The sequence below is a fragment of the Ursus americanus genome, chromosome 15 (genome assembly GCF_024610735.1).
Source record: "Ursus americanus isolate L20-20 chromosome 15, mUrsAme1.1.p, whole genome shotgun sequence".
Lineage (NCBI taxonomy): Eukaryota > Metazoa > Chordata > Mammalia > Carnivora > Ursidae > Ursus > Ursus americanus.
The window spans coordinates 32,575,797-32,600,933 of NC_142141.1; the positions used below are offsets into that span (position 1 = coordinate 32,575,797).

The window sequence follows — 25,137 nt, forward strand, 5'->3', positions numbered from 1 at the left end:
TAACTGAGCCACCCGGGCACCCCAAGACAACTTCTTTTTAAAAAAATAAATAAGGCAGTGTTAGGCATCTTAGTTACCTATTGCTGCATAACAAATTAGCAGCTTAAAACAACAAACCTTTATTCTCTTACAGTCTAGGGGCAGGGCCCTGGCAGGGGTTTAGCTCGGTTGTTCTGGCTCACGGTCTTTCATGAGATCACAGTCAAGCTGTTGAGGGGAGGGGGCTACAATCATTCTGCAGCTGGACTGGGCCTGAAGGCTCCACCTCCAAGGTCATTCTCACGGGGGTGGTTGTCAAGATGCTTTAGTTTCATATTAGCTGTTGGACTGGGGACCTGAGCTCTTCGTTCCACACTGGCTGTGGGACTCCCTCACTTCCCTTGCATCTGGGTCTCTCCAGAGGGCAGCTCGAAACATGGCAACTGCTTTCCCCCAGAGGGAATGATCCAAAAGACAGAGCAAGCAAGACAGAAGTCATGATGCTGCTGAAGGACCTAGTCTCCAAAGTTGCACATCTTCACTTCCACTTGACTCTGTCAGAAATGAGCTGTGAAGTCTAGCCCGTGCTCAACGAGAGGGAAGTTGGGACGCCACCTCTTGAAATACCAAAAAATCTGTGAACAGTTTTTAAACCATCCCATAGCGGTGGTTAGAATGACTAGAAGCATGGGAGTTAGATACACTTGGAATCTTGTCTGTGCTGCTTGCCAACAGTGGGTCCTTGCACAAATTATTGAACCTAGGCCACAGTTCCACCAAATGTAGAGTTTGGTGGCTCATGGGGGTTTCGTGTGGGATTAAACCACATAACATGAAAAAGAACTTTGTAGAGCCCTTGGTCATAGTAAGCACTTCCTTAATGTGCCCTTAATACCAGCCATCGGTAAAGCAAACCATTGCGTGTCCATGAGGCAGAGAATATGCAGTCCTTCGCCCTGTAGGCGCTGATAGTCTAGCAGCTTGAAAGTAAACCTGAGCGTGGACATAAAAAAGCGAATGAGATTTTTCTTCTAGAAATCTGAGGGCTTTGCAAAGACAGGCAGTCAGAAAAGGAGTCTATCCCACATAAGGAAATCAATAATGTGTTTAAAACATTTTTGTGTGCTTGCTTTTTTAAAGAAGAGAGGCAGTTTCTTCAAGTTCAACTTTCTCAGGAGCACTATGTGTAAAGCAGATGAAAGCCCAGCTTCCTGCAGGGGCAGAGGCTTGCCATGCAGCCAGTGGGCCCACTCTTCTGGAGACCCCAAGGCCCCGGGGCGAGCTGCCTAGAGCGCAGTTGGCCAACACGCGCGAAGAGACTGTACCTGTAACTGCATATACGAAGGATCAAAGGTCACAGTTTAAACCCATGCCAACTTCAAGTAGCCATTTAAGTCAAGAAAACAGTTTCATCCATAGGTTCTGACAGGTAGTGGTTTTTCTCCTGTAAAAACGTGCAATGCTCTAAGCATTAGAGTCTGGAGGGATTACCTTTCGGTGAACCCCGGCTTATTCCTTCTAAAAAAAAAAAAAAAAAAAAAGCCCATTTTTACATGATTGTCCCTCTGTCTCTTCTTAGAAGTTAGATTTCATAGTGAGCCAATAATTTGTGTTTTACACAGATTGTGTTATTAGATACTAACTAGGCTTCCAACAACTTGTAATCAAAGTAAAAATAAACAAAAACCCTTAAAGCCTATTCTTTTCTGAATTTAGAATTAGAGGTTAGAGGAATTTCAGCATTGGTTAGCCTAGATACTCGTGTTGTTTATCTTCCCAGAGTCAAAGCCCAAATAATTTATAAGAATTTTTCCTTCTGAATTTCATGTCCTGAGTTCCAAGGCAACCAAGGCAAATTTTCAGTTGGACCACTGCAAGTATAAAGATTAGTCAGAGATTTCGTTGAATGATCCATATCCCTGATGTAACACTTAAAAAAAACAACCCAAAACCCTAATTATGAAAAGGCTGAGAAATGGAGGTCAGCTATCCAAACTTGAACACATTATAAAATAATACAATATTTTAATTATTATACAACATCAATGCCCTGCTCTTTAGAGATGCTTGTTTTCAAGACTGTTATGAGCCCTGCATCAAACTTTATTATTGAAGTACGGGTGACTTTCTGAAGATCCCTGTGGTCAATGTATGTGGATATCAAGATAACAGGTTTCACAAATGTTAGGTAGGCTTTGAAAAAATTCACAAATTCCAGGCTGATGCTTAAGCCAGCTCACTTAGAAATATACCACGCGCCCACGTCCACCACAGTTTGAGAGAGCGGACTTGCTGGAGACCATGTGCCTAGCAAAAAAGCGCCAAGCACAGGTGTCAGGCAAGCAGGATAGCATGGCAGTAACTGAGTACTGTGGTAAGAATGCAGGCTCTGAAGGCAGAAGACAAGTTTTTCATCTCCGCGGGATGATTTAGCACCTGCAGAGCCCTGGGCAAGTAACTTAATTGCCCCGAGTCCAACAGTCTCAAGGCTATGTGATTCACGGCAGAATTCATTGCGAAGCACAGACGATACGGGGCACATTGGAAACACTGGGTCATGTCTGATTCAAGGGGGTCCTGCTTCACGTTTCACAATCAGCATACAGGTTGAAAATCAAATTTCTTCCAAGTCGTCACACCATTATGGGTATTTCTCAGCTAACTGACGGAGGCTCAGCTGCACATGTCTGCTGAATTCAGTTTTGCTCTAACTGTTGTTTTGATATATTTGTTTTGAGAACATAACATGACGCTGGACGTCGTCAACGTCATTGTATTTTCACTCACAGAGCTTAACCATGTAGTTACAAAGACTAGTTAGTTGGACGTGAGAAGGCCCAAATAAAAGAGTGTATGCACAGTACTTAAAAATTGTAGGGGCGCCTGGCTGGCTGAGTCAGTTAAGCATAGGACTCTTGATTTCGGCTCAGGTCATGATCTCAGGGTTGTGAGATCAAACTCCGCGTCTGGCTCCACACTGGGTGTGGAGCCTGCTTAAGATTCTCTCTCTCCCTCTCCCTCTGCTCCTCCCTCACCCTCTAAAAAAGTAATAATAAAAAAAAATAAAATAAAAATTGTAAAACTAAATGCAATGTGATATTCTGAATTGAATCCTGGAACAGAAAAACGATGTTAGTTGAAACAGAAAATATGAATAAAGTCTGGAGTTTAGTTAATAGTATTGTACTAATATTTGTTTCTTAGTGTTTTTTTTTTTTTAAAGATTTTATTTATTTATGTGACAGAGAGACAGCCAGCGAGAGAGGGAACACAAGCAGGGGGACTGGGAGAGGAAGAAGCAGGCTTCCAGCGGAGGAACCTGATGTGGGGCTCGATCCCGGAATGCCGGGATCACGCCCTGAGCCGAAGGCAGATGCTTAAGGGCTGAGCCACCCAGGCGCCCCCTGAGAGTTCTTTCTTACATCTGAAGACTGACTGCTTTGCCCTCCCCAGCATTAGTGACCAGGAACTAATGCCTGATGAAAGTTGGTGGGTGAATATTCAAACCTTTCAATCCTAGAATGAGAGGACTCTGAGATATGTTCTGCCTGGGCTCCCAAAATGGCTCTGGGAAGATCAAAAACTCCAAATGCCAAAGGTAACTTGCCTTTATTGGCTCCTTTCCCTTCCTAATTTCACTTCCCTAAATAAACTTTTACCTGAATCCTTATCTCATGGTCTCCTTCTGGGAGAAATCCAAACCAAGACATGACTCCTAACTGTATTTGCTGACAAAGTGCCTACTGGATATATCAGTTCAAGGTAATTTATGGGGAGATATTACAGCTGTCCTAGATTATCTTTCATCCCTGGAAAGAGCTCCTCACTCCATACCATGAGGAAAATCACCAAATTATAAATAGGTGAGGAATTGGAACATGAAAGCCACACATTTTTGGATGTGTGAAAGAGAAATGTTTGGAAGAATGCTAACAAAAACTTCTATTAACGACTAAAAGGCATTCATTCATTTATTTAACCAAAACTTCCTGAGGATTTTCTACAGGATATAAAGTGATCAAGACAAAAAAGATCTCTACTATGAGGAGTTTATGTTTTTGTTGGTGGAAATGGACAAACAACTGGAAAACAAATTAATGAACAAGATAATATCAGATAGTAATGAATGGTGTCAAAACAAAACAGGATCAGATGATAGAATGACCTAGCTAGGGGGAGGCTACTCTATTAGACTGGGGTCAGAGGAGTCCTGAGAAGGTGACATGTGAGCTGGGGCCTGAATGACAAGACAGAAAGAGTCCTCTGAAGATAGATACACACACACACACACACACACACACACACACACACACACACTGATTTTACTTTGTTGAAATGCCCCCGCCAACATATCACAAAGTCAGGCCTGAAGAGTATAATGTCCTCTCATAAAAGTATTCTCTCTCTAGCCCCATAAAATGGAGACTCTGTAGTTACTAAAAAATAGGAAACTTGTTAGATATATATGCTCAAGTATTTACATTTACAAATGAAAAGACAAGATGTCTGGGGATTGCTTAAAAATACTTGGGGGCAGCTTGGAAAGATGAAACAAGATTAGCAAAACGCTGATGACTCTAGAAGACGAAACCGATAAATTATTGAACACTACATCTGAAACTAATGAAATTCCTGATAAGTTCGCTAACTGAATTTTAAAAAATTAAATAAATTAAAAAATTAAAAAGAAAAAAGGAAGCTGAGAAATGGGTACCTGAGGCTCAAATTACTGTTCTCTTTATTTTGTATGAGTACTTAACATTTCCCATAATCAATAGTTTTTTAAAATAAAGCATATATTTGGGAAAGATGAAGAATTCCAAAGGCCATAGGAATCCCACTTCCCTAAATATTCACCAGCAAATTAGGAATTTGAGCAGGAATGGGCCAGTGGAATCAAAGGTGTAAGGAAAAACTTTTGACTTTGAAATGAGAAAGATTACTGGGTATCCTTTCAAAGGAATGCTGAGGTCCCTGGGGATAAGCTGATCCTATGGGGATCTGTGCCGTTGTCTTTGACTAGGCTGTTTTTCACTCGGAGGAGTCAGGAGTTAACGTACAGAAATGAGCCATAAAAATAATTTTTGTTCATACAGGGCAAGTCAGTTGTGTTGGGTGGAATGTAATTGATTACTGTCCTGTGGATGGAGAGACTGGATTCTGAAATTCTCTTCAATGTTCCTTTATATATATTTGTGGTTCTTTGAGTTCTCCTTTGAAGTTGCTAGAATATTTTTTTTAAGTTACTTCATTAATTAATATCTATGATTTTTACATCTGTTCATTTTATATCTGTAGGAGAATCATCATTTTACCTTTTCGGAGGTGCCAATAATGGGAAAGTGTGCACCTAAAGTGTGTCCAAGTCTGCATGTTTCCTCAAAGTCAAGGACTGAAATGCCCTTAGGCATCTGTGTGCATTCCTCCAGGTTCTTGTATCTTACAGCACAACACCACAGGCTGTTCTTTACCCAGAAAGGCCTTTTACCACAGCATGAGCACCCCAAATGGCCAACTTTCCATTCTCCCAGAACTTACAGACAGTATCACCTTGCCTCAGGAGGGTCTCCCAACCCTGGCAGAAATCTCGCTGACAGAAACATACATCCAGGAATAATTTAATATTGATTTTAAAATCCAAATTTCATAAGCTACCAATAACCACCTGGATATCTGCGTCATTTCTGTTGTATGGTAATGGTCTAGGCACATTGCCAGGGAAGTCAGGATTAGAGAAACTAATCTCTGGGAGCAGTACTCTTCTGAAGGAGGGACATTTCAATAGTTCAAACAAAAGAAACACTTTCAGGACTCATTAAAGCCCTAAATTTGGTTGAATGGGGAAAAAAGGGGTGGGAAAAAAAGCAGCAGTTGATATCAAGTGATCTTTTATGGCTGAAGGTATGAAGTCTCCTGGCTCACAGCCTCTCAGAAGGGTGGTACACAGAGTCTTCTCTTTCTGAGGCATCCAACGTAGGCCAGTCATTGTTTTGACTCACTTTAACTACAGCAGCTTTGGGGTTTTTTAATTTTTTTTTCCTCTCTTTTTTATTATGTTCAGTTAGCCAGCATATAGTACATTATTTTTTGATGTAATGTTCAACGATTCATTAGTTGCGTATAACACCCAGTGCTCATTCCAACACGTCCCCTCCTTAATACCCATCACCCAGTTATCCCATTCCCCCACCCCTCTTCCTCTGTAACCCTCAGTTTGGTTCCCAGATTCCAAAGTCTCTCATGGTTTGTCTCCCTCTCTGATTTCTTCCCATTCAGTTTTCCCTCCCTTCCCCTGTGGTCCTCCGCACTATTCCTTATGTTCCACAGATGAGTGAAACGATGTGATTATTGTTTTTCTCTGTTTGACTTATTTCACTTAGCATAATCCCCTCTAGTTCCATCCATGTCGATGCAAATGGTGGGTATCCATCCTTTCTGATGGCTGAGTAATATTCCATGGTATATATGAACCTTCTTTATCCATTCATCTGTTGAAGGACAACTGGGCTCTTTCCACAGTTTGGCTATTTAGAGCTACCCTACGACCCAGCAATTGCACTACTAGGTATTTACCCCAAAGATACAGATGTAGTGAAAAGAAGGGGCACATGCACCCCAATGCTCATACAACGGCTTTGTAAAGTAAGAATCACTCTCCCCATTTTGCAGCTAAAGCTCAAAGAGTTTAATGAACTTGCTGAAAGTGGTAAAGGTAGTAAACAGCAAAGCTGGATTCAAATCCCATCAGACAAGCTCAGATTGTGTGATTCCAAAGCCTATTGCCTGCCCTTTCCAGAATGCCAGCCTACCTGTTAGCTTTCACAGTGGCTGACACATCAGAGGGCATCTGCCAGCCCTAATTCACAGGCAAATCTCTATATGTTCCCAGTGAAAAGAACTAGTCAGGTGTCATTTGCCTCAATTCACACCCCACCCACTCAGGTAGTTAACACAGCTAACTGTCACCATCACATATGAATGACAGAGGTAAATAACACACGATTTCATGGTTAAAGTCAATGTTTGTGGGTGGGAATGTGGTATAGCAGAAGGAGTCCTGGAAAGAATGCTAGACAAGCTGGGTTATAAATCTGTCACTGTCATGATGGAGCTTTAATCCCAGAGAAATCTTGTCACTTCTCAGGGACTCCTACTTCCTCACCTATAAATAAAGTAAGGATGTTGGACGCAGTTTTCAACAGCAGTCTACTGGCATTTGAGGACATATAATTCTTCCTTTTGTAGGGCTGCCCCTGGCATTATAGAAATTAAGCATCCCTGACTCTGGGCACTAAAAAAAAAAATCTATAACTCCTTTTTTAAAAATTCCAGTTAACATATGGTGTTATATTAGTTTCAGGTGTACAATATAGAGATTCAACACTTCCATACATCACTCAGTGCTCATCACAACAAGTGCCCTCCCTCCCCGTCATCACCCATTTCACCCATCCCCCACACCCACCTCCCCTCTGGTAACCATCAGATTGTTCTCTATAGTTAAGAGTCTGTTCCTTGGTTTGCTTCTCTTTCTCTTCCCCTTTTTTCTCCTTTCCTCATTCGTTTTGTTTCTTAAATTCCACCTATGAGTGAAATCATATATTTATCTTTCTTTGACTTATTTCACTTAGCATAATGAATAATATTCTCTAGCTCCATCCAGGTCTTTGCAGATGGCTGAATAATATTCCAATAGATAGAAAGATAGATAGATAGATAGATAATCTCACATCTTCTTCATCCATTCATCAGTCTATGGACACTTGGGCTGTTCCTATAATTTGGCTATTGTAGACAATGCTGCTACAGACATCAGGTGTATGTATTCCTTTGAATTAGTATTTTTATTTTCTTTGGGTAAATACCAAGTAGTGCAACCACTGGATCGTAGGGTAGTTCTATTTTTAACTTTTTGGGAAACCTCCATACTGTTTTCCACAGTGGCTACAGCAGTTTTTATTCCCACTGATAGTTCAAGAGGGCTCCCCTTTCTCCACATCCTTGCCACCACCTGCTGTTTCTTGCGTTGTTGATTTTAGCCCTTCTGACAGGTGTGAGGTGATAGCTCATTGTAGTTTTGATTTGTATTTCCCCAACGATCAGAGATGTTGAGCATCTTTTCATGGGTCTGTTGGCCATCTGGATGTCTTCTTTGGAGAAACGTGTATTCATGTGTTCTGTCTATAATTCTTTTTAGTCCTTGTAACAATCATATTTCCAAATATCCCTAGGCACTGCCTAGTAGAGAGGCAGTGCCTTTGTTGAGAAACACTGATGGATGATCTCAAGTTCTGTAAGGCCTTCTGATGACTGGACCAAAACTGATATTATAGCATGTGGCAAGGAACTGGGGGTGAAGGAGGGAATCACGCCAATTCCACCATTGTAGGGTCCAATCAAGATCATATTCTTGAAAGGAAGCCATACTGTTGGTATCTTTTATAGATCTCCTGGAATACTATCAAAGAAATTTTCAAATTGAATTTATATAATGCTCATATAAGATAAGTACGCAGAAACACCCTGCAACAGTTACCCCCTTCCTCCCAGCAAGGACTAGGTTCAGGTGGCCATCCCGACAGCCCTACCCTAAGGACGGATTGATAATGCAGCATCAGTGAGAAGCAATGAAGAAGGCTGCCGGTCTAAAACAAATCCACAGCCTGGTACACCCTGCATTCTCCCTTGATAAAAGAAAGCCCAGTGAGCTCCAAATATGTCTCCTGGTGCTCAGTTCCTAACCTTCTCACACAAAACATCTACTTATCAAAAAAAAAAAAGAGTGCCATATTTAAAGTACTGGCTCAGAAGCTACTTTTTTTTTTTTAAATGATTTTTTATTATATTATGTTAGTCACCCTACAGTACATCCCCGGTTTCTGATGTAAGGCTCGATGATTCATTAGTTGTGTATAACACCCAGTGCACCATGCAATACGTGCCCTCCTTACTACCCATCACCGGTCTATCCCATTCCCCCACCCCCCTCCCCTCTGAAGTCCTCAGTTTGTTTCTCATAGTCCATAGTCTCTCATGTTTCATTCCCCCTTCTGATTACCCCCCCTTTCTTTATCCCTTTCTTCCCCTACCGATCATCCTAGTTCTTATGTTCCATAGATGAGAGAAATCATATGATAGTTGTCTTTCTCTGCTTGACTTATTTCACTTAGCATTATCTCCTCCAGTGCTGTCCATGTTGTAGCAAATGTTGAGAACTCGTTCTTTCTGATAGCTGAGTAATATTCCATTGTATATATGGACCACAACTTCTTAATCCAGTCATCTGTTGAAGGGCATCTCGGCTCCTTCCACAATTTAGCTATTGTGGACATTGCTGCTATGAACATTGGGGTGCATATGGCCCTTCTCTTCACTACGTCTGTATCTTTGGGGTAAATACCCAGTAGTGCAATGGCTGGATCATAGGGTAGGTCAATTTTTAACTTTTTAAGGGACCTCCACACTGTTTTCCAGAGTGGCTGTACCAACCTGCATTCCCACCAACAATGTAGGAGGGATCCCCTTTCTCCACATCCTCTCCAACAATTGTTGTTTCTTGCCTTGTCTATTTTTGCCATTCTAACTGGCGTAAGGTGGTATCTCAGTGTGGTTTTGATTTGAATTTCCTTGATGGCTAATGATTTTGAACATTTTTTCATGTGTCTGTTAGCCATTTGTATGTCTTCATTGGAAAAGTGTCTGTTCATATCTTCTGCCCATTTTTTGATTTGTTTATTTGTTTCTCGTGTATTGAGTTTGAGAAGTTCTTTGTAGATCTTGGATACCAGTCCTTTATCTGTAGTGTCATTTGCAAATATATTCTCCCATTCCGTGGGCTGCCTCTTAGTTTTTCTGACTGTTTCCTTGGATGTGCAGAAACTTTTAATCTCGATGAAGTCCCATAAATTCATTTTATCTTTTGTTTCTCTTGCCTTTGGGGATGTGTCATGAAAAAGGTTGCTTTGGCCGATGTCGTAGAGGTTGTTGCCTATGTTCTCCTCTAGAATTTTGATGGATTCCTGTCTCACATCGAGGTCTTTCATCCATTTGGAGTTTATTTTTGTGTATGGTGTGAGAGAGTGGTCAAGTTTCATTCTCTTGCATGTAGCTGTCCAATTTTCCCAGCACCATTTATTGAAGAGACTGTCTTTTTCCCACCGGATGTTTTTTCCTGCTTTATCAAATATTAGTTGCCCAAAGAGCCGAGGGTCCATTTCTGGGCCCTCTATTCTGTTCCATTGGTCTATGTGTCTGTTTTTGTGCCAGTACCATGCTGTCTTTGTGATCACAGCTTTGTAGTACAGCTCGAATTCTGGCATTGTGATGCCCCCAGCTTTGTTTTTCCTTTTCAACAGTTCCTTGGAGATTCGGGGCCTTTTCTGTTTCCATACAAATTTAAGGACTGTTTGTTCCAGTTCTTTGAAAAATGTCCTTGGTATTTTGATCGGGATAGCATTGAAAGTGTAGATTGCTCTGGGTAGCATGGACATTTTAACTATGTTAATTCTTCCGATCCATGAGCATGGAATATCTTTCCATCTTTTTATGTCTTCCTCAATGTCTTTTAAGAGTGATTTATAGTTTCTAGAATATAGGTCCTTTACGTCTCTGGTTAAGTTAATTCCAAGGTAACGTATGGTTTTTGGTGCTATTGTAAATGGGATGGATTCCCTAATTTCTCTTTCTTCGGTCTCGTTATTCGTGTATAGAAATGCAACTGATTTCTGAGCATTTATTTTGTATCCTGCCACGTTACTGAATTGCTCTATAACTTCTAATAGTTTGGGAGTGGCTTCTTTTGGGTTTTCCATATAGAGTATCATGTCATCTGCAAAGAGAGACATTTTGACTTCTTCATTGCCAATTTGAATACCTTTGATCCCTTTTTGTCGTCTGATTGCTGTTGCAAGGACTTCTAGTACTATGTTGAATAATAGTGGCGAGAGTGGGCATCCTTGTCGAGTTCCTGATCTTAAGGGAAAGGCTTCCAGCTTTTCCCCATTGAGAATAATATTTGCAGTAGGCTTTTCATAGATGGCTTTTATGAGATTGAGAAATGTACCTTCTATTCCTACACTCTGAAGGGTTTTAATCAGGAAAGGATGCTGTATTTTGTCAAATGCTTTTTCGGCATCAATTGAGAGGATCATATGGTTCCTGAGTCTTTTCTTGTTGATATGATGTATCACGCTGATTGATTTGCGAATATTGAACCACGCTTGCATCCCAGGTATGAATCCCACTTGATCGTGATGGATAATCCTTTTAATGTACTGTTGGATTCTATTAGCAAGTATCTTGTTGAGGATTTTGGCGTCCATATTCATTAGGGAAATCGGTCTGTAATTCTCCTTTTTGATGGGGTCTTTGCCTGGTTTGGGGATCAAGGTAACATTGGCCTCATAAAATGAGTTTGGTAGCTTTCCTTCTGTTTCTATTTTTTGAAATAGCTTTAGGAGAATAGGTATTATTTCTTCTTTGAATGTTTGGTAGAATTCCCCAGGAAAACCGTCTGGGCCTGGAGTTTTGTTATTTGGAAGGTTGTTTATCACTGACTCAATTTCTTCATAATTAATTGGCCTGTTTAAGGAATCAATGTCTTCCGGTTTCAATCTTGGTAGTTTATAGGTTTCCAGGAAGGATTCCATCTCTTCCAGATTGCTTAGTTTATTGGCATATAGCTGTTGATAAAAATTTCTAATAATCCTTCCAATTTCAATGGTGCTCGTCGTGACCTCTCCTTTTTCGTTCATAATTTTAATAATCTGGGTCCTTTCTCTTTTCTTTTGGATAAGTCTTGCCAGGGGTCTGTCAATTTTATTGATTCTCTCAAAGAACCAGCTTCTAGTCCTGTTGATCTGCTCTACTGTACTTCTGGTTTCTGCTTGATTGATTTCAGCTCTAATTTTGGTCAACTGCTTCCTCGTGCGTGGATTAGGCCTGTCCCTCTGTTGCTGTTCCAGCTTCTTGAGGTGAGAATATAAAAACTGCATTTTAGATTTTTCTATTCTTTTGAGTGAGGCTTGGATGGCTATGTATTTCCCCCTTAGGACTGCCTTTGCAGTATCCCATAGGTTTTGGACTGTTGTATTTTCATTCTCATTGGTCTCCATAAATTGTTTAATTTGATTTTTGATTTCCTGGTTTATCGAGTCATTCCTGAGCAGTATGGTTCTTAGTCTCCAAGTGTTTGAGTTTCTTCCAAATTTTTCCTTGTGGTTGAGTTCCAATTTCAGAGCGTTGTGGTCTGAGAATATGCAGGGGATAATTTTAATCTTTTGGTATCGGTTGAGACCTGTTTTGTGTCCCAGAACATGGTCTATTCTTGAGAATGTTCCATGGGCATTAGAATAGAATGAGTATTCTTTGGTTCTGGGGTGTAGTGTTCTATATATATCTATGAGGTCCAACTCGTCGAGTATGGCATTCAAAGCCTTTGATTCTTTGCTTAGTTTTTGCCAGGGTGTTCTGTCTATTTCTGATAGTGGAGTGTTGAGGTCCCCTACTATTAATGTATTTTTATTTATATGTCTCTTTATTCTGGTTAAGAGTTGGCTTGTGTATCTTGCTGCTCCCCTGTTGGGGGCATATATATTTATAATTGTCATATCCACTTGTTGAATACTTCCCTTAAGAATAATATAGTGCCCTTCTGCATCTCTAACTATAGTCTGTAGTTTAAAATCCAATTTATCTGATATGAGAATTGCTACCCCAGCTTTCTTTTGAGGTCCATTTGCGTGAAAGATGGTACTCCATCCCCTTACTCTCAGTCTGAATGCATCTTTGGGTTTGAAATGAGTCTCTTGTAGACAGCAAATGGATGGGTCATTTCTTTTTATCCAATCTGCAACCCTGTGGCGTTTTATGGGATGGTTCAAACCATTTACATTAAGACTGATTACTGAGAGATATGATTTTAATGTTGCCATGTTGCCAGTAAAGTCTTTGTTTGTATTGGCTGTGACTTTCTGTTCTGTATCACTCTTGGGGCCTTTTTACTTTTATAGAACCCCCCGTAATATCTCCTGTAGGGCTGGTTTCGTGGTTACGAAATTGGTTAGTGACTGGCGATTCTGAAATGTCTTTATTTCTCCATCAATTCTGAATGACAGCCTTGCTGGATAAAGGATCCTTGGCTGCATGTTTTTCTCTGAAAGAGCTTTAAATATGCTCCCCCAACCCTTTCTCTCATTCCAGGTCTGTGTAGACAGGTCTGACGTAATTCTGATGCTTTTGCCTTGGTACGTGAGAAATTTCTTTGCCCTGGCCGCTTTCAATACTGTATCCTTGCATCTAATATTTGCGAATTGCACTATGACGTGACGTGGCGTAGGTTTGTCATGGTTGAGCTTGGGAGGGGTCCTCTCTGCCTCTTGGACACGAATGTTTGTTTCCCTTGCTAGATTAGGGAAGTTTTCAGCTACAATTTGTTCAAATATCTCTTCTAGACCTCTGTTTTTCTCCACCCCCTCGGGGATGCCGATGATTCTAACATTGGATCGTTTCATTGAGTCAGTAATCTCCCGTAACCTACATTCGTGGGCGTGGATTTTTTTAAGACCATCTTCTATTTTCATTTTTTCCTCTATTAACCCATCCTCCAATTCACTAACCCGTTCCTCTGCTTCTGCGACCCCGGCCGTCAGAGCCTCTAGTTTTGCCTGCATTTGGCTCATAGAATTTTTAATTTCTGTCAGATTCGCTCTCATTTCTGTCCTTAGGGATTCTATATTCTCAGTAACCTTTTCGTTAATAGTTTTTTCAATTCTACTCATCATTTTGACCATCGTTACTCTGAATTCCATTTCTGATAATTTGGTTACATCCATATCCATTATTTCTGTGGCAGAGGCCACAGACTCACTGTCTTTTCTTTGCTGGGGGGGGCTTCTCCTTCTTGTCATTCTGATGAAGAGAGGTTGCGGGGTTTCCAGAGCCCAAATTATTGACTGGGTCCCACGCCGTGCCCCTTGTTTTATAGGGATCTTAGGGATGTGGGCTTCTTCTTTAAAGATTTTATTTATTTATTTAGGTGGCAGCCAACCAGCGAGAGAGGGAACAGAAGCAGGGGAGTGGGAGAGGAAGAAGCAGGCTCCCAGCGGAGGAGCCCGATGAAGGACTCCTTTCCGGAACGCCGGGATCACGCCCTAAGCCGAAGGCAGGTGCTCAATGACTGCGCCACCCAGGCGCCCGGGTTGTGGGCTTCTTGATTTTTCAGCCTGCCTTCTGTGTTCTGGGGGAGGGGCCTGCCGCGCCGATACTCAGGCAGCCATGTTTGGGTAGAGTCTCCGCGTCCCCTGCGAGGGGGGATGGGGATGGGCACTCCCTGAGCCGGTATTTCCAGGCTTTTGTTCTCTGGCGGCTTTCCCTGGCGGTTTGCTGTGCCTCTTCTGAGAGTCAGAGCAGCAGCGGCCAAATTTCAGCCTCTGTCACAGAACAGAGGGATTGCGGCCCGTTCTCTACTAATGTTCTGGCCACTTTAACTCTGTTTCTGTTGGTGCTGCTCAACCCTGCAGCGTCCCGGGATGTGCGCCCCACACCCGGCGTCCCAGCCCTCACTTCCAGGGCCGGCGCGTCTCTGTCCTTTGTGTTTCTAATGCCGCCAGCCGCCAGCCGCCCCGCGCGCGCTCCCGGATCTCCCGGTCTCAGTCTGGATCCAGTGAGCGCACCGGGATTCCGGGGTTCCGCGAGATGCCTGGTGGCGCGCGCACCCGGCTCACGGTCTCAGTCTGCTGTTTTGCGGGTGCCGACCACGAGCCCCGCCCGCTCCCCCGTGCAAGTGGCTACCGCTTCCCGGCGCCCGAACGCGGCGGCTCCCTCCCCCTTCCGTTTATCTTCCGATATCTGTGCACAGTTTCATGGCTCCCCGCTTCATACCTCAATACTCAGCGCTGGAGATGTTCATTTGTAGAGATCCAGAAGCGTCTTCCTGCGTCTCAGGCTGGTTCCGTGGTTGTTTAGGCTGGTCTGGTACCTATCCAGCTCGACTCGGAGGACCGGCTGAAAACGGTGTCTCCTACTCCTCCGCCATCTTAACTCCTCGTCTCTGGTTCTCTTTTGTTACACATGTTATCGCTGACACCCTTCGATGCACAGTCAGTGTCAGCATCCTGGTCCAAGTACTAGGCCTGTGTTTTCACGTAGTTCCTGTCTCTATGATCTTCCTTTTATAAATTTCCAGGAGATCCCACCTCGTGAAGACCCTGCTTGCCCCTCAGACAAGGTCTCCAGAGACTTGACCCCCATCTGCCGCACTCACCTTGAGCTGGCTCAGAAGCTACTTTGCCCATAAGTCCTTGCCCTAAATACTTCAGCCCAAACAGATCTCCCTTCTCTCAAAATAAATATAGCATTTGCAGTCTGTAATTGAATTTTTCATTAAATTGTATAATTGTCTACTGTTCCTTAATTACACAACGGACTTTATTAGTGTTGCCTTCCTAGCTTGAATGCTAGGTTCGAAAGTCAAGGGTCATGTCTTATACTACTTTTGTATTCCCCAGAGTGTCTAGCACATTCCTGGGAACACAGTAATGACTCAATAAATATGTGTTCCGTCTTTGATTTTTCACAGTGATCCCAAAAATACCACTAGCTTGGCCAAACTTACATCCTGCAGGCTAATAAAAATTTTATTTATTCAGCATCTTTTCCCAAGTAGTTTTCAAAGTACTTTTCAGATGACATTCCTAATTCTCACATACCCTACATGTACGATAAGGAATAAATAAAAACACTAAAGTTTACAGGACAAACGCAAAGAGAATTAAAATTGTATGCTTTTTGATGAGGGGTATACTGAGAGCTGGCCAACTGGATATGTCTCCCAAACCCTCCTGAGTCCTACAGAAAAATTCCAACATGTCTCCATCTTACTTCAAATATTAAAAACTCTTAACTTTGCCAAGGCCCTGCACAGGATCCACCGCGGAAAGCTGGTCATCAAGTTTGGGTGTTATTATTAATCTAAGGAGAGTAATACCAAATTTACATTCTGAGCTTAGATCCTAGGCATCACGTGACTCTACCCAAATCTTTGCTCCCAGCTCACCACATCCGTCTTATCAACACTTCAATTTCTCTGTTTTACTACAAACTAAGGTCATCAAGAAATATTTATTAAACAACTATTCTGTGACAAGCAAAGCACTGTTTTGCCATTGTCTCCAAAGGAAATAAGATGCTATGCTGAGGGCTAATATAAAAGAAATCATTCCCCTTCATTCTTGCTCCACTTACTTTAATCTTTCTGACTTGCTAGGCATCAAAGTGGTATCTTTTCTTCATTCATCATCATCTTGCCCGGGGATTCTGATACCCTCTTCTACTCCTACGGCAAGAAGCCACTGTTGAGGCTCTGTCTTCAGCACTCTTTTCATGAAAAATTTATCATTCACATAGGCTTTCCCAGACTGTTTTTCCACTTTGCTTTGCCAAATTGAGGTTTTCTGGGACAACAATAACACAGCTTGAAGGGGTCCAAAGAAGCAGCAGAGCAGGCGAATTAGGACCATACGCCATCGTCCTGACCAGGGACAGAGGCTGCCTGGCCAGTGGCAGTCAGAACTGGAAGACCGACAGAAGCATAGGACCAGCCATTACTAAAGTTGAGATGAACTATTTACTGCATCCCTGGTAGCACCTCTTGTTTCAGTAAGTACGCAGGGAGAGAACTCTGGATGTCTATTTTGTAATGGTCACACTCTGCTTTTCTTGATATGGCAACTCAAAGAAAAAAAGATAGGTATGCTGCTTATTATAATAAAGTCCATTTCTTAAGCAAGAAAAAAATGAGTTTTTCTTTGGACCCAGGACTTTATGGTAGGAGCAGAGTTCCTTTAGTTCTTTAAAGTTTTTAAATAATATAAATGTTTTACATAATATCAATGAGGACATAATCACGGAGGAGTTACTAGAGCAAATGTCTAGCAAAGCAGGCTGTCCAGCACAGGTAAGTACATAAAAGCACCTATTCAATTTGCAAAACCCTTTGGTGTTCCACTACTGAATAAGAGCTTTCTCGGAGTATTCTCTACCACCTGTGTCAAATCTCCATGAAGTGAGCATTTTCCCTGGGATACACTTTTCATTTAGAAGCCCAGCCAGCTGGAGATAGACTTGTTTACGTTTAAACAAATTCACAATCTAAGAAGTATAATTCATTGGGATTATAATGATATTATTCTAAAGAAAACTGACTGAATTCTTGTCAATCACAAAAGAAGGCCTAATCAAAGCAGTAGACACATCTGGAAGTTTTACGGACTCTGTGGGAGAAATTATCTACTGATTTTGAAGTAGAGCATTTGAAGGTAGGTTTAGATGCTAATTAAAAACACAGCCCCACAATTTCTGACAAAATCACAGCCTTCTTATGAATCATTATTCGGTAAAATGGGTGCCTTGACCTCAGGCTTCATTTGCCTCTATTAAAAGGTAGTGAAAAGCACTGAAGAAAGAAGTTGAAACTAAACAAGGATCCTTTCTGTCCTTTTAAGAGTCTGGTACTCATCAAGGAATTGTCTTTAGCTTAAAGCAAAAACAACAACAAACTACAAAAGAAAAGAAAACTGTTTCCAAAGGACTTTCTGCATCAGGCCATGATGAGCTCGTATTGTTTCAGGAAGCATTGCCGTGATTACACTCGCATCTGCTTTACTTAATTGATTAAAAATATTAATGGTGAGGGAATAAAATAAGCAAACACTATTTCTTGATGCTTATCTTGAAAACTGTTGTAGCTTGTTAAATAAGTGATCTGCGTTAGAGCTCGACTACCCACAGCATTCCATGTTAATTAGACTAACACTTTTTACGGCTGCTGTGTCTACAAGCACTCAGCAAAGGTGGAAAAATATAAAAATGAATAAAATTTACTTCCTGTTTTGAGGAACCGTTCCTAGCAAGGAAGACAGATATGAAAAAACAGACTAGGAAACTGAAAACAAATGAAATAGGTGTTCTTAGAGAGTTTCAGTGGAAGTCCTAAAGGCACTGAGAAAAAAGAGAAATTCAGTAATTAAATGAATTCAAATCATAGCCCCCCAAAGAATCCTAAGAGGGCATCTTGTTTATTCCTCATTTTTGTTGTTGTCTGTTATTAACATGTAAGAAATATGAAGCCCAGGGAAGTTCAATAGTTTGCAAAAATTACAAAGCCCGCTGGAGTCAGAGCTCGAGGGGACACAAGACCCCTGACACCAAGTTTACTATGGTTTCATATTATGCCATCCTAACTTAAGGATTTCTTATATCAAAGTAGAACTTTGATTTGGAAATTACATGTCTAAGTACTTGTCAGTGGGTCTGCCGTAATTTTATTTTATTTTATTTTTTTGCAGGAGATGGGGGTTAGATAGGAGGTAGGGAGTTGTGAAATGAATTTTTGAACTTTAAAAAACAGGCACTTTACCATTGATTATTTCCTTCCTTTCTATAAGAACAGAATAAAAAAAAAGAAGCAAATGTGGTATAGACGGAGATCATAATGCAAGGCGATCAGTGAGGAATCTCACTGCAAACACACACACACACACACACACACACACACACGGGGGGGGGTACAGCATGAACAATTTCATCAAAGAGCACAGACTGTCACTGGCCCCTTGTTCTGACTAAAGGTCAATGTGCAAAGTAGGACCTTCTGCTAGGCCCAGACATCAGTCCATATCACAGGTTGGTTTTCTCTCTTCGCCAAGAAAAATGGTTCTTTCTTTCACATTCAGACTTGCTGAGAAAAACAACATCGTCATCATCATCAACCATAAACATTTCTTGCAAGAAGACAGAAGATTCGCAGCTGTGGCAGATTCTCAGCTGGTAGCAGGGGAAACATGACTTAGTTGAGAAGCCCCAGACAGATACATAAAAGGAAAATCAATCATATCGGGCAGGTGTCTAATGAGCAGTACTGGCCATAAACGCTACAGAGGTTATGTGTCAATACCTCAGCCCTGGGTGTTAAGCATCATAATTTTCACCAAGGAGAAAAGTGAGTCTCAGAGGAGCTAATGTGCACGTTGGTGGTAAAGCTCAAACTCAAACTGAGGTCCAATGGGCCCCAAAGTGTTTGCCCTTGAACCACACCCTCTCCCCCGTATATACCAGCTTTGCTTCTTTCCTCCAAGAAGGCTAGAACTTGGCCAGTGAAGACCATCCTAGCCTTTGTCTGACTTGGAATCCAGACACACAACAGGAGGCAGGAACCTGTCTTAGAACCGAAACAGTAACATACCTGCTTTTCACTTCCCTGCGACATTACGAGCCATTTACCTCCAGAAGAACGGGTTGTTGACTCAGTCATGTCCTGTGTGTACAACTTAAATCCCAGTTGCCCGAGGAAGCATTTCTGTCAGATGTACTTTCACCTCATTTAGGGCCAGATGGCATACTCTCTGAGACCTGGATCGAACGAGCCTTCAATAAAAGCCTGATCGCTGGGACTGACTCATGCTCGTGCAAGCAGACACGACAAGGTCCAGGCAAAGAACACCTTGCGGTCCCTACCTGTCGGTGACATGCAACTTCAATTTGCTTGTCTTCAGAACACCCTACATCTGGGTTGGTTTTTTCGTTTTTGTTTTGGCTTAGTGTTCCTTTGACAGGGAGAGATTAAGTAGCCATGTTCACTGTAAGTACCTGCACAGTGTGACACTTCCCATAGACTGGCAGGAAATTCAGGCATGAAAAAAAATTTTTTTTGTTACTGAAGTACAGTTAACATAAAAATATTTTGAAAGATTATAATGTCTTGACTATGGATGACTAGTAATCTAAAAAGAGTAAGTTGTTATCTTGTTGACAGCTTTGAAATTAGTGGACTGTGTAATGAGATGGCTAAAATAGCTCATGAATATTAAGCTACCTTAATGGATGCAGAAAGTCCAGAACTAAGGATTTCACACCCGAGTTTTAGATGACGAACACGAGGAGGGGTGTCGTGAATGTGGACTCTGGGGCATGTCGTTAGGGCAGGGAAGTGTGGGACCCCAATGTGGGTGAGAAGAGGTGCAAGGATAAGCAAAAAAAAAAAAAGAAGAAGAACGAACGAACGAATTCAGGAAGAAGCGGCATAGTGCTTGTTTTCAAGCAGAGCAGTTAAAGGGAAGAGAGATTAGACTCGCCGCGTGTTGCTCCAGCAACTGAACAGTAGGTCAATAGGTAGAAGAAAATGTTGATTTAGTGCAAAGCAGAACTTTCTAAAAATGAACCTCTCCTAGAATGGGCTGGCCTGTCAGGAAGCAAGATTCCCAGGTGATTATTTTCCAGAAGGGGCGGGCTGGCCCATTTACAGAAAGGGCTGCTGAGGTGGAAGTTCCCGCACCTCGGGTATCTCTGAAGCTGGTTACCATACTCATCAACCATTTTCCTGAGCATGTTATTAACATTATACTGTTCAAGGTCGAAAAAAAAAATCCCTTGCCAAAAAGACACACAATGAGCAGAGGGCTGACTCCAAAGCCTTACCAAACTTTAATTCTTATCAATTTAATGTTAGAAAGTGATTAGAGGAGTTGAAATTTCATGTTATTTAAATCATTACCACAGAGATTATAGGGTTTTCTCTTTTTTAAAAAAAAGTGAGGGTTTTTATGGACACAGGTGAACATACTAAGTTATTTTCATTATTGACATACTTTTAATTGTCCTCTAAAACTAAACCAAGTCTCCATTACTGTGCAATTTACCAGTGGAGCTACCAGAGAAGTTTAATCTTCAGGTTAGCAAATTTAATCAATATAACCCATGCCAGTTTTTCTAAGTTAAACAATTTGCTGTGCCACATTCTCACTGTATCACTCAGATTTATCTTTACATTAACAATGCTTACCAGCAGATAGACAAAAAGGCTCGCCAAGTTGGACCAACTTCAAGATTTGTTTCCATGCTGGGGTGTTTCATGCGCTTGGCAGAAGCAGGCTGCAACTGGGGCTCCATTTATTACATTATGCTATAAACATTATGTCCTGACCTAATGAGATATTCCACATGACAATCCCATAGGTAACCAACCAAGCACCATAAACATCTGTTAACACAAGCACTAGAGATAGCATAGAGAAGATGCCTAGTACGCAGTTTAAGTGGTTTATGATGTGGAGTTTGCTGTTTACGCACTAATAATAATAAAAAAAACACAGCCCCAAACTCTGCCTAGAACAAATATTTGCAAGGCAAAGTTATGCTCAGTTTGAAAAAAAATGCCCTGGAGAGTCATGGCTTTGTCACTGCATTTACAGACTTTCATTTCACACCTTTGCCTATTAAGTGTTGGCTTTCCAGCGCATTCAGCAGACCAAAGCTATAATTTCACTGTGATATATTTACTCCAAATGAAAAACTGAATGTTGACTCGCCAACTTTCCTTAGACTTAAGTGAATCAAAAAGTTTACAAGGGTGGAAGGAGATAAAGGATGGGCCCTGATTAAACTACAAATAATGTTTTTCAAGGGTGAAAACACATCCTTCCAGCTCCATTTGAAGTCCATCTGAAGAGAAACGGTAAATAACCAGAGACCTCTTGAAATCTAATCTGGGGACACCAAGGGGACACCTTTCAAAAGGAAACATAATCCCCAATCACAGAAAAGATGGAACCAACAATCCTGTCTACTAAATCATTTTACTTTGTTTCTATCCAGCATTTTAATTTCTGGAAAATATTTCACACTAATTACCTCCAAGGTCTATATACCTTGGCACCCCAGAGAAAAGGACCTGCAGGGTGACCCAGGTGGAAACTAGCCTAGAACACCAACTGCTCATGGCACAGCTGCCGCAACATGTATGAAGAAAGGCTAGTGCCTTCCCAGGCACACATGTCAGGGATTCAAAAGGTAAACACCCCAGAGACCATCTAGCTCCTGGACTGTGCCCAGCTGCACCCCGGGAATCTCAGATCTGCAGCTCCAACTTGGGTTTGGGCATCCAGGGGTCTGTACCTACACATACACACGTCTTGAACTCTTGTCCTCCTATGCAAGTCTCCTGAGAGTTCCAGGAACCTCCACCTCCAGCCCTCAGCTCCTCAAAGGCAACGGGTTTAGTGTTTTAAAGTCCGTGGTATTTAAATCGTATGCAGGAACTCCTGCGACTTCCCAACCCTCTGGCCTCCCGTTACCTTTCCCTGTCCCTTCCAAGGTCTCCTGGCTGCACAAAAGGGGCGGGCGGCACCTCTCTGGCCTCCTCCTCCCCCCCCTGCACACCCTACTGGCTCAGGCGCCGACACGCCTCCCCAGGCGCACACACGCGCGCACACACACAGCGCGCACGTACACCCGTACAGCACACAAACCCGGAGCCAGGTTACCAACTCCCGCAGCCCGGCCGGAGCAGGCGTCCCCACTCCGGTTATATATAAAGCACTCGCCCCAAAACAGACTCCCCCACGTACCCGCGAGTGGGTGACCCTGCCCGGCACCCTGTGCGCGCCGCCAGCACCCTCTCCCCTGACACGCGGCTACCCCACTCACCCGCAGCTCTCATGCCTCCGGCAGTTCTGTCAAAACTTTGAGCCTGGTTGATTTCATAACCACGAGTGTGTCAGGGGCTGAGGGTGCTCGGCTCGCCACGATGTCTACCCACTCCAGCTCCTGGGGACTGGTGGCCGTGACTCTACTGACCCCAGCGCCGCCGGTGCCAGAGCGTGGCTGCAGTCTGCACAAACGCGCAGAGGGCGGTGCGCTTTGGGGAGGAGCGCGCGGTGTGGACGCGCACAGCCCGACGACCTCCCCTCTCCTCCGGTCGCGCCGCCTGGGACCTCTCCCGCTCAGCGGCAGCAGCCTCAGCAGTTCCTACCCTAGCCCGGCCGATGATGTCAAAGAGAAACACTCGCAAAACTTTTACGACTTTAACAATGCTGGCTTCAGAGGAAGCCCCTCCAGGCACCGCAAACACTGGTCACAGCAGGCGCCAGCGTGGGATGGCTCGCCGGTCGCCCCCAACTCCCTGACGCCCACCACCAACGTCCACACACACACACACACACACACACACACACACACACACACACACTCACACATCCACAGCGTGGATCGGGTTACAGCAACCAACCAGCAGAAAACAACTTCTTCGCGAGGAGGAGGGGAGCACAGCCAACCCCCAAGTCCCCGGGGAAAAAAAATGATTCGTGTAAATACATAAGCCAGATCCCCACTTTCATAAACAACTGGTCCACTCCCAGGCCCCCGGGCACAAAAGGGGGAAAAGAAGAGCGCGACTCCCTGAGCCCCACCTCCAGTACCTCCGAGTCTCGCCTCCGGACAGAGAGCGCAGGTTCGCTTCCGCGCTGGGGCCGAGGGCGCGGGGGCCTCCGGCCTGCGTGGCCCCAGCCCGGGGTCCCCGCCGCCGCCTCGGCTCAGCAGCAGTCGCCGCCACCGCCGCTCCAGCAGCCGCCGCTGCCGCCGCCGCCGCCGCTCCCTAGACCGCCTCCTCTTCCCATGGCTGCGCCCTGCTTGGCAGCTCGCGGGCTGTCAGGCTTGGGGAGGAGGAGGGGGCGGGGTGAAACGGGAAGGGAGGACGGGAGGGGATGGGTGGGAAACGGCGGCCGCGGCTCACCAGGGGTCACGCCGGGCCCGGCCCGCCGCCCCCGCGACCCGGGCTGCAGCGGCGAGGGGAAGCGGGAGTTCGGGGCGACCAGTTCGAGACCCGCTGCGGAGGCGCGGAGCGCCGTCCGGGCCAAGCATTCCGAGGAGCTGGGATGAAGCGTTCCCCGCGAAGGAGTTGGAGTTGGTGCGTGTCACTCTCTTCTGGGCTGCGCGGCTCCTCCTAGAGGAAAGTATTGGTAGTGGCAGGACACTTCCTTCCTCTCCGCCCACCCTGTTCCCAAAAAGAAGGCAGGACCTAAAAGAGCATTAAGTGCAGTCAACAAATTGAAAGGAACACTTAAAAACAAGTCGGCTATCCGCAGGAATGGGGAAAAAAGCGAGCAAGATAGCTTGGAAAGCGTGATTAGCCAACCAAACATTGCCTCTCTCCACCTGCGACCAATTTCCAAACTCTGGCTCCCCGGGTGAAAAGATAGTTAACAGTAGAGAGGATCTTATTTTAGAGGTTAGAAAACAGACAGACATGAAGTAATTTGCCAAAAACACGAGGCATGTTAGCAGAGACGTTACGTCCCGAAGCCAGAGCACAGGGCTGCAGGGTGTCCGGACACAGGCCCCAGCCTGAGGATTGTCCTTGTGTGTCCCATGGGGAACTTCTTTTAACTGCCCTGCTCAGGACACAGCTCATCTGTCAACCCTGAGCCTGTCCATCTCATTCCACTGTAGGGAAATAAAGTGAGAGGAGACGTTGTCGGAGTGTTTCAGAAAGTTAATATTGTTGTGCACGAGCCTGTCGTTTTGTAAAGCGTCAAACTCCCAGGCACCATGCGGTTTTCTCAGCAGAAGGTACAAAAGTCCAGTTCCAGGTTGTCTGTGATCTGAAGGAGCAGCCAGTCTGCTATCTTTTTACTATTTACTTTACCACTGACAGCCAGTTGTAATGTCATTTATCTAGCAGCTTCTAACAGCTTCGGCTTACTAAATGACTTTTTTTTTTTTTTAAACAGGGCTCGCAGACACAAAGCCAAGTTTATAACCAGAGAGAAATGTTTAAACAACAATCTAGAGAAACCAAGATTCTTAGCCCTGGAATAAAAGATCCCCAGGGTGTGGAGAGGAGCACATGGTGAGTGGTACATGGCAAAGAGTCAGGAGGGAACACAGGCGGAAGATGGGGGCAGCAGATGTCACATAAGCTATTCATATTTTTTTTAATTTAAAAGAGTTTATGTATTTATTATCTCAGAGAGAGAGCTCACACACAAGCAGGGGGAGCAGCAGGCAGATGGAAAAGCAGACTCCCCGCTGAGTAAGGAGCCCAATGTGGAGCTCGATCCCAGGACCCTGGAATCATGAGCTGAGCCGAAGGCAGACACTTAACTGACTGAGCCACCCAGGCATCCCAAGATACTCCTATTTTTAAAGGAATCAAAGAAATGGAAAATTCTGTTCCTCAGAGTCCTTTTTGAGTCTCAGTGGTGGCTCAACAGCCCAACTGTTCCAAGCAAAGGAGACAGAATGAGAGGAGGAGGAAAGATTCTGGAAGGGGTGTGTATCATCACTGTCTTATACTGTGGCAGGTATCCCATGGATGTTGATTTTGAA

General features: G+C 43.6%; 2 protein-coding genes across 6 annotated transcripts in view; both read right to left on the reverse strand.

Annotated features, from left to right (window-relative positions):
- Positions 1 to 23,671, reverse strand: part of GHR (growth hormone receptor) — a 256,429-nt gene extending 232,758 nt beyond the window's left edge. The window contains exon 1 of one of the 5 annotated variants that reach the window (XM_045787358.2): positions 23,543 to 23,671. Coding sequence is in view for 3 of the 5 variants with exons in the window: in XM_045787355.2 (XP_045643311.2) it covers positions 22,459 to 22,471 (13 nt within the window). In the remaining 2 variants the exon portion in view is untranslated. Of the gene's footprint in view, positions 1 to 21,931; positions 22,432 to 22,458; positions 23,201 to 23,228; positions 23,423 to 23,542 lie in introns of those variants that run through there. The other 4 variants (XM_045787357.2, XM_045787355.2, XM_045787360.2 and 1 more) reach the window with 4 other exon arrangements.
- Positions 23,672 to 23,682: 11 nt separating this feature from the next.
- Positions 23,683 to 25,137, reverse strand: part of FBXO4 (F-box protein 4) — a 364,568-nt gene continuing 363,113 nt past the window's right edge. The window contains exon 8 of the transcript XR_015726863.1: positions 23,683 to 23,752. The gene's annotated coding sequence lies outside the window, so the exon portion shown is untranslated. The remainder of the gene's footprint in view (positions 23,753 to 25,137) is intronic.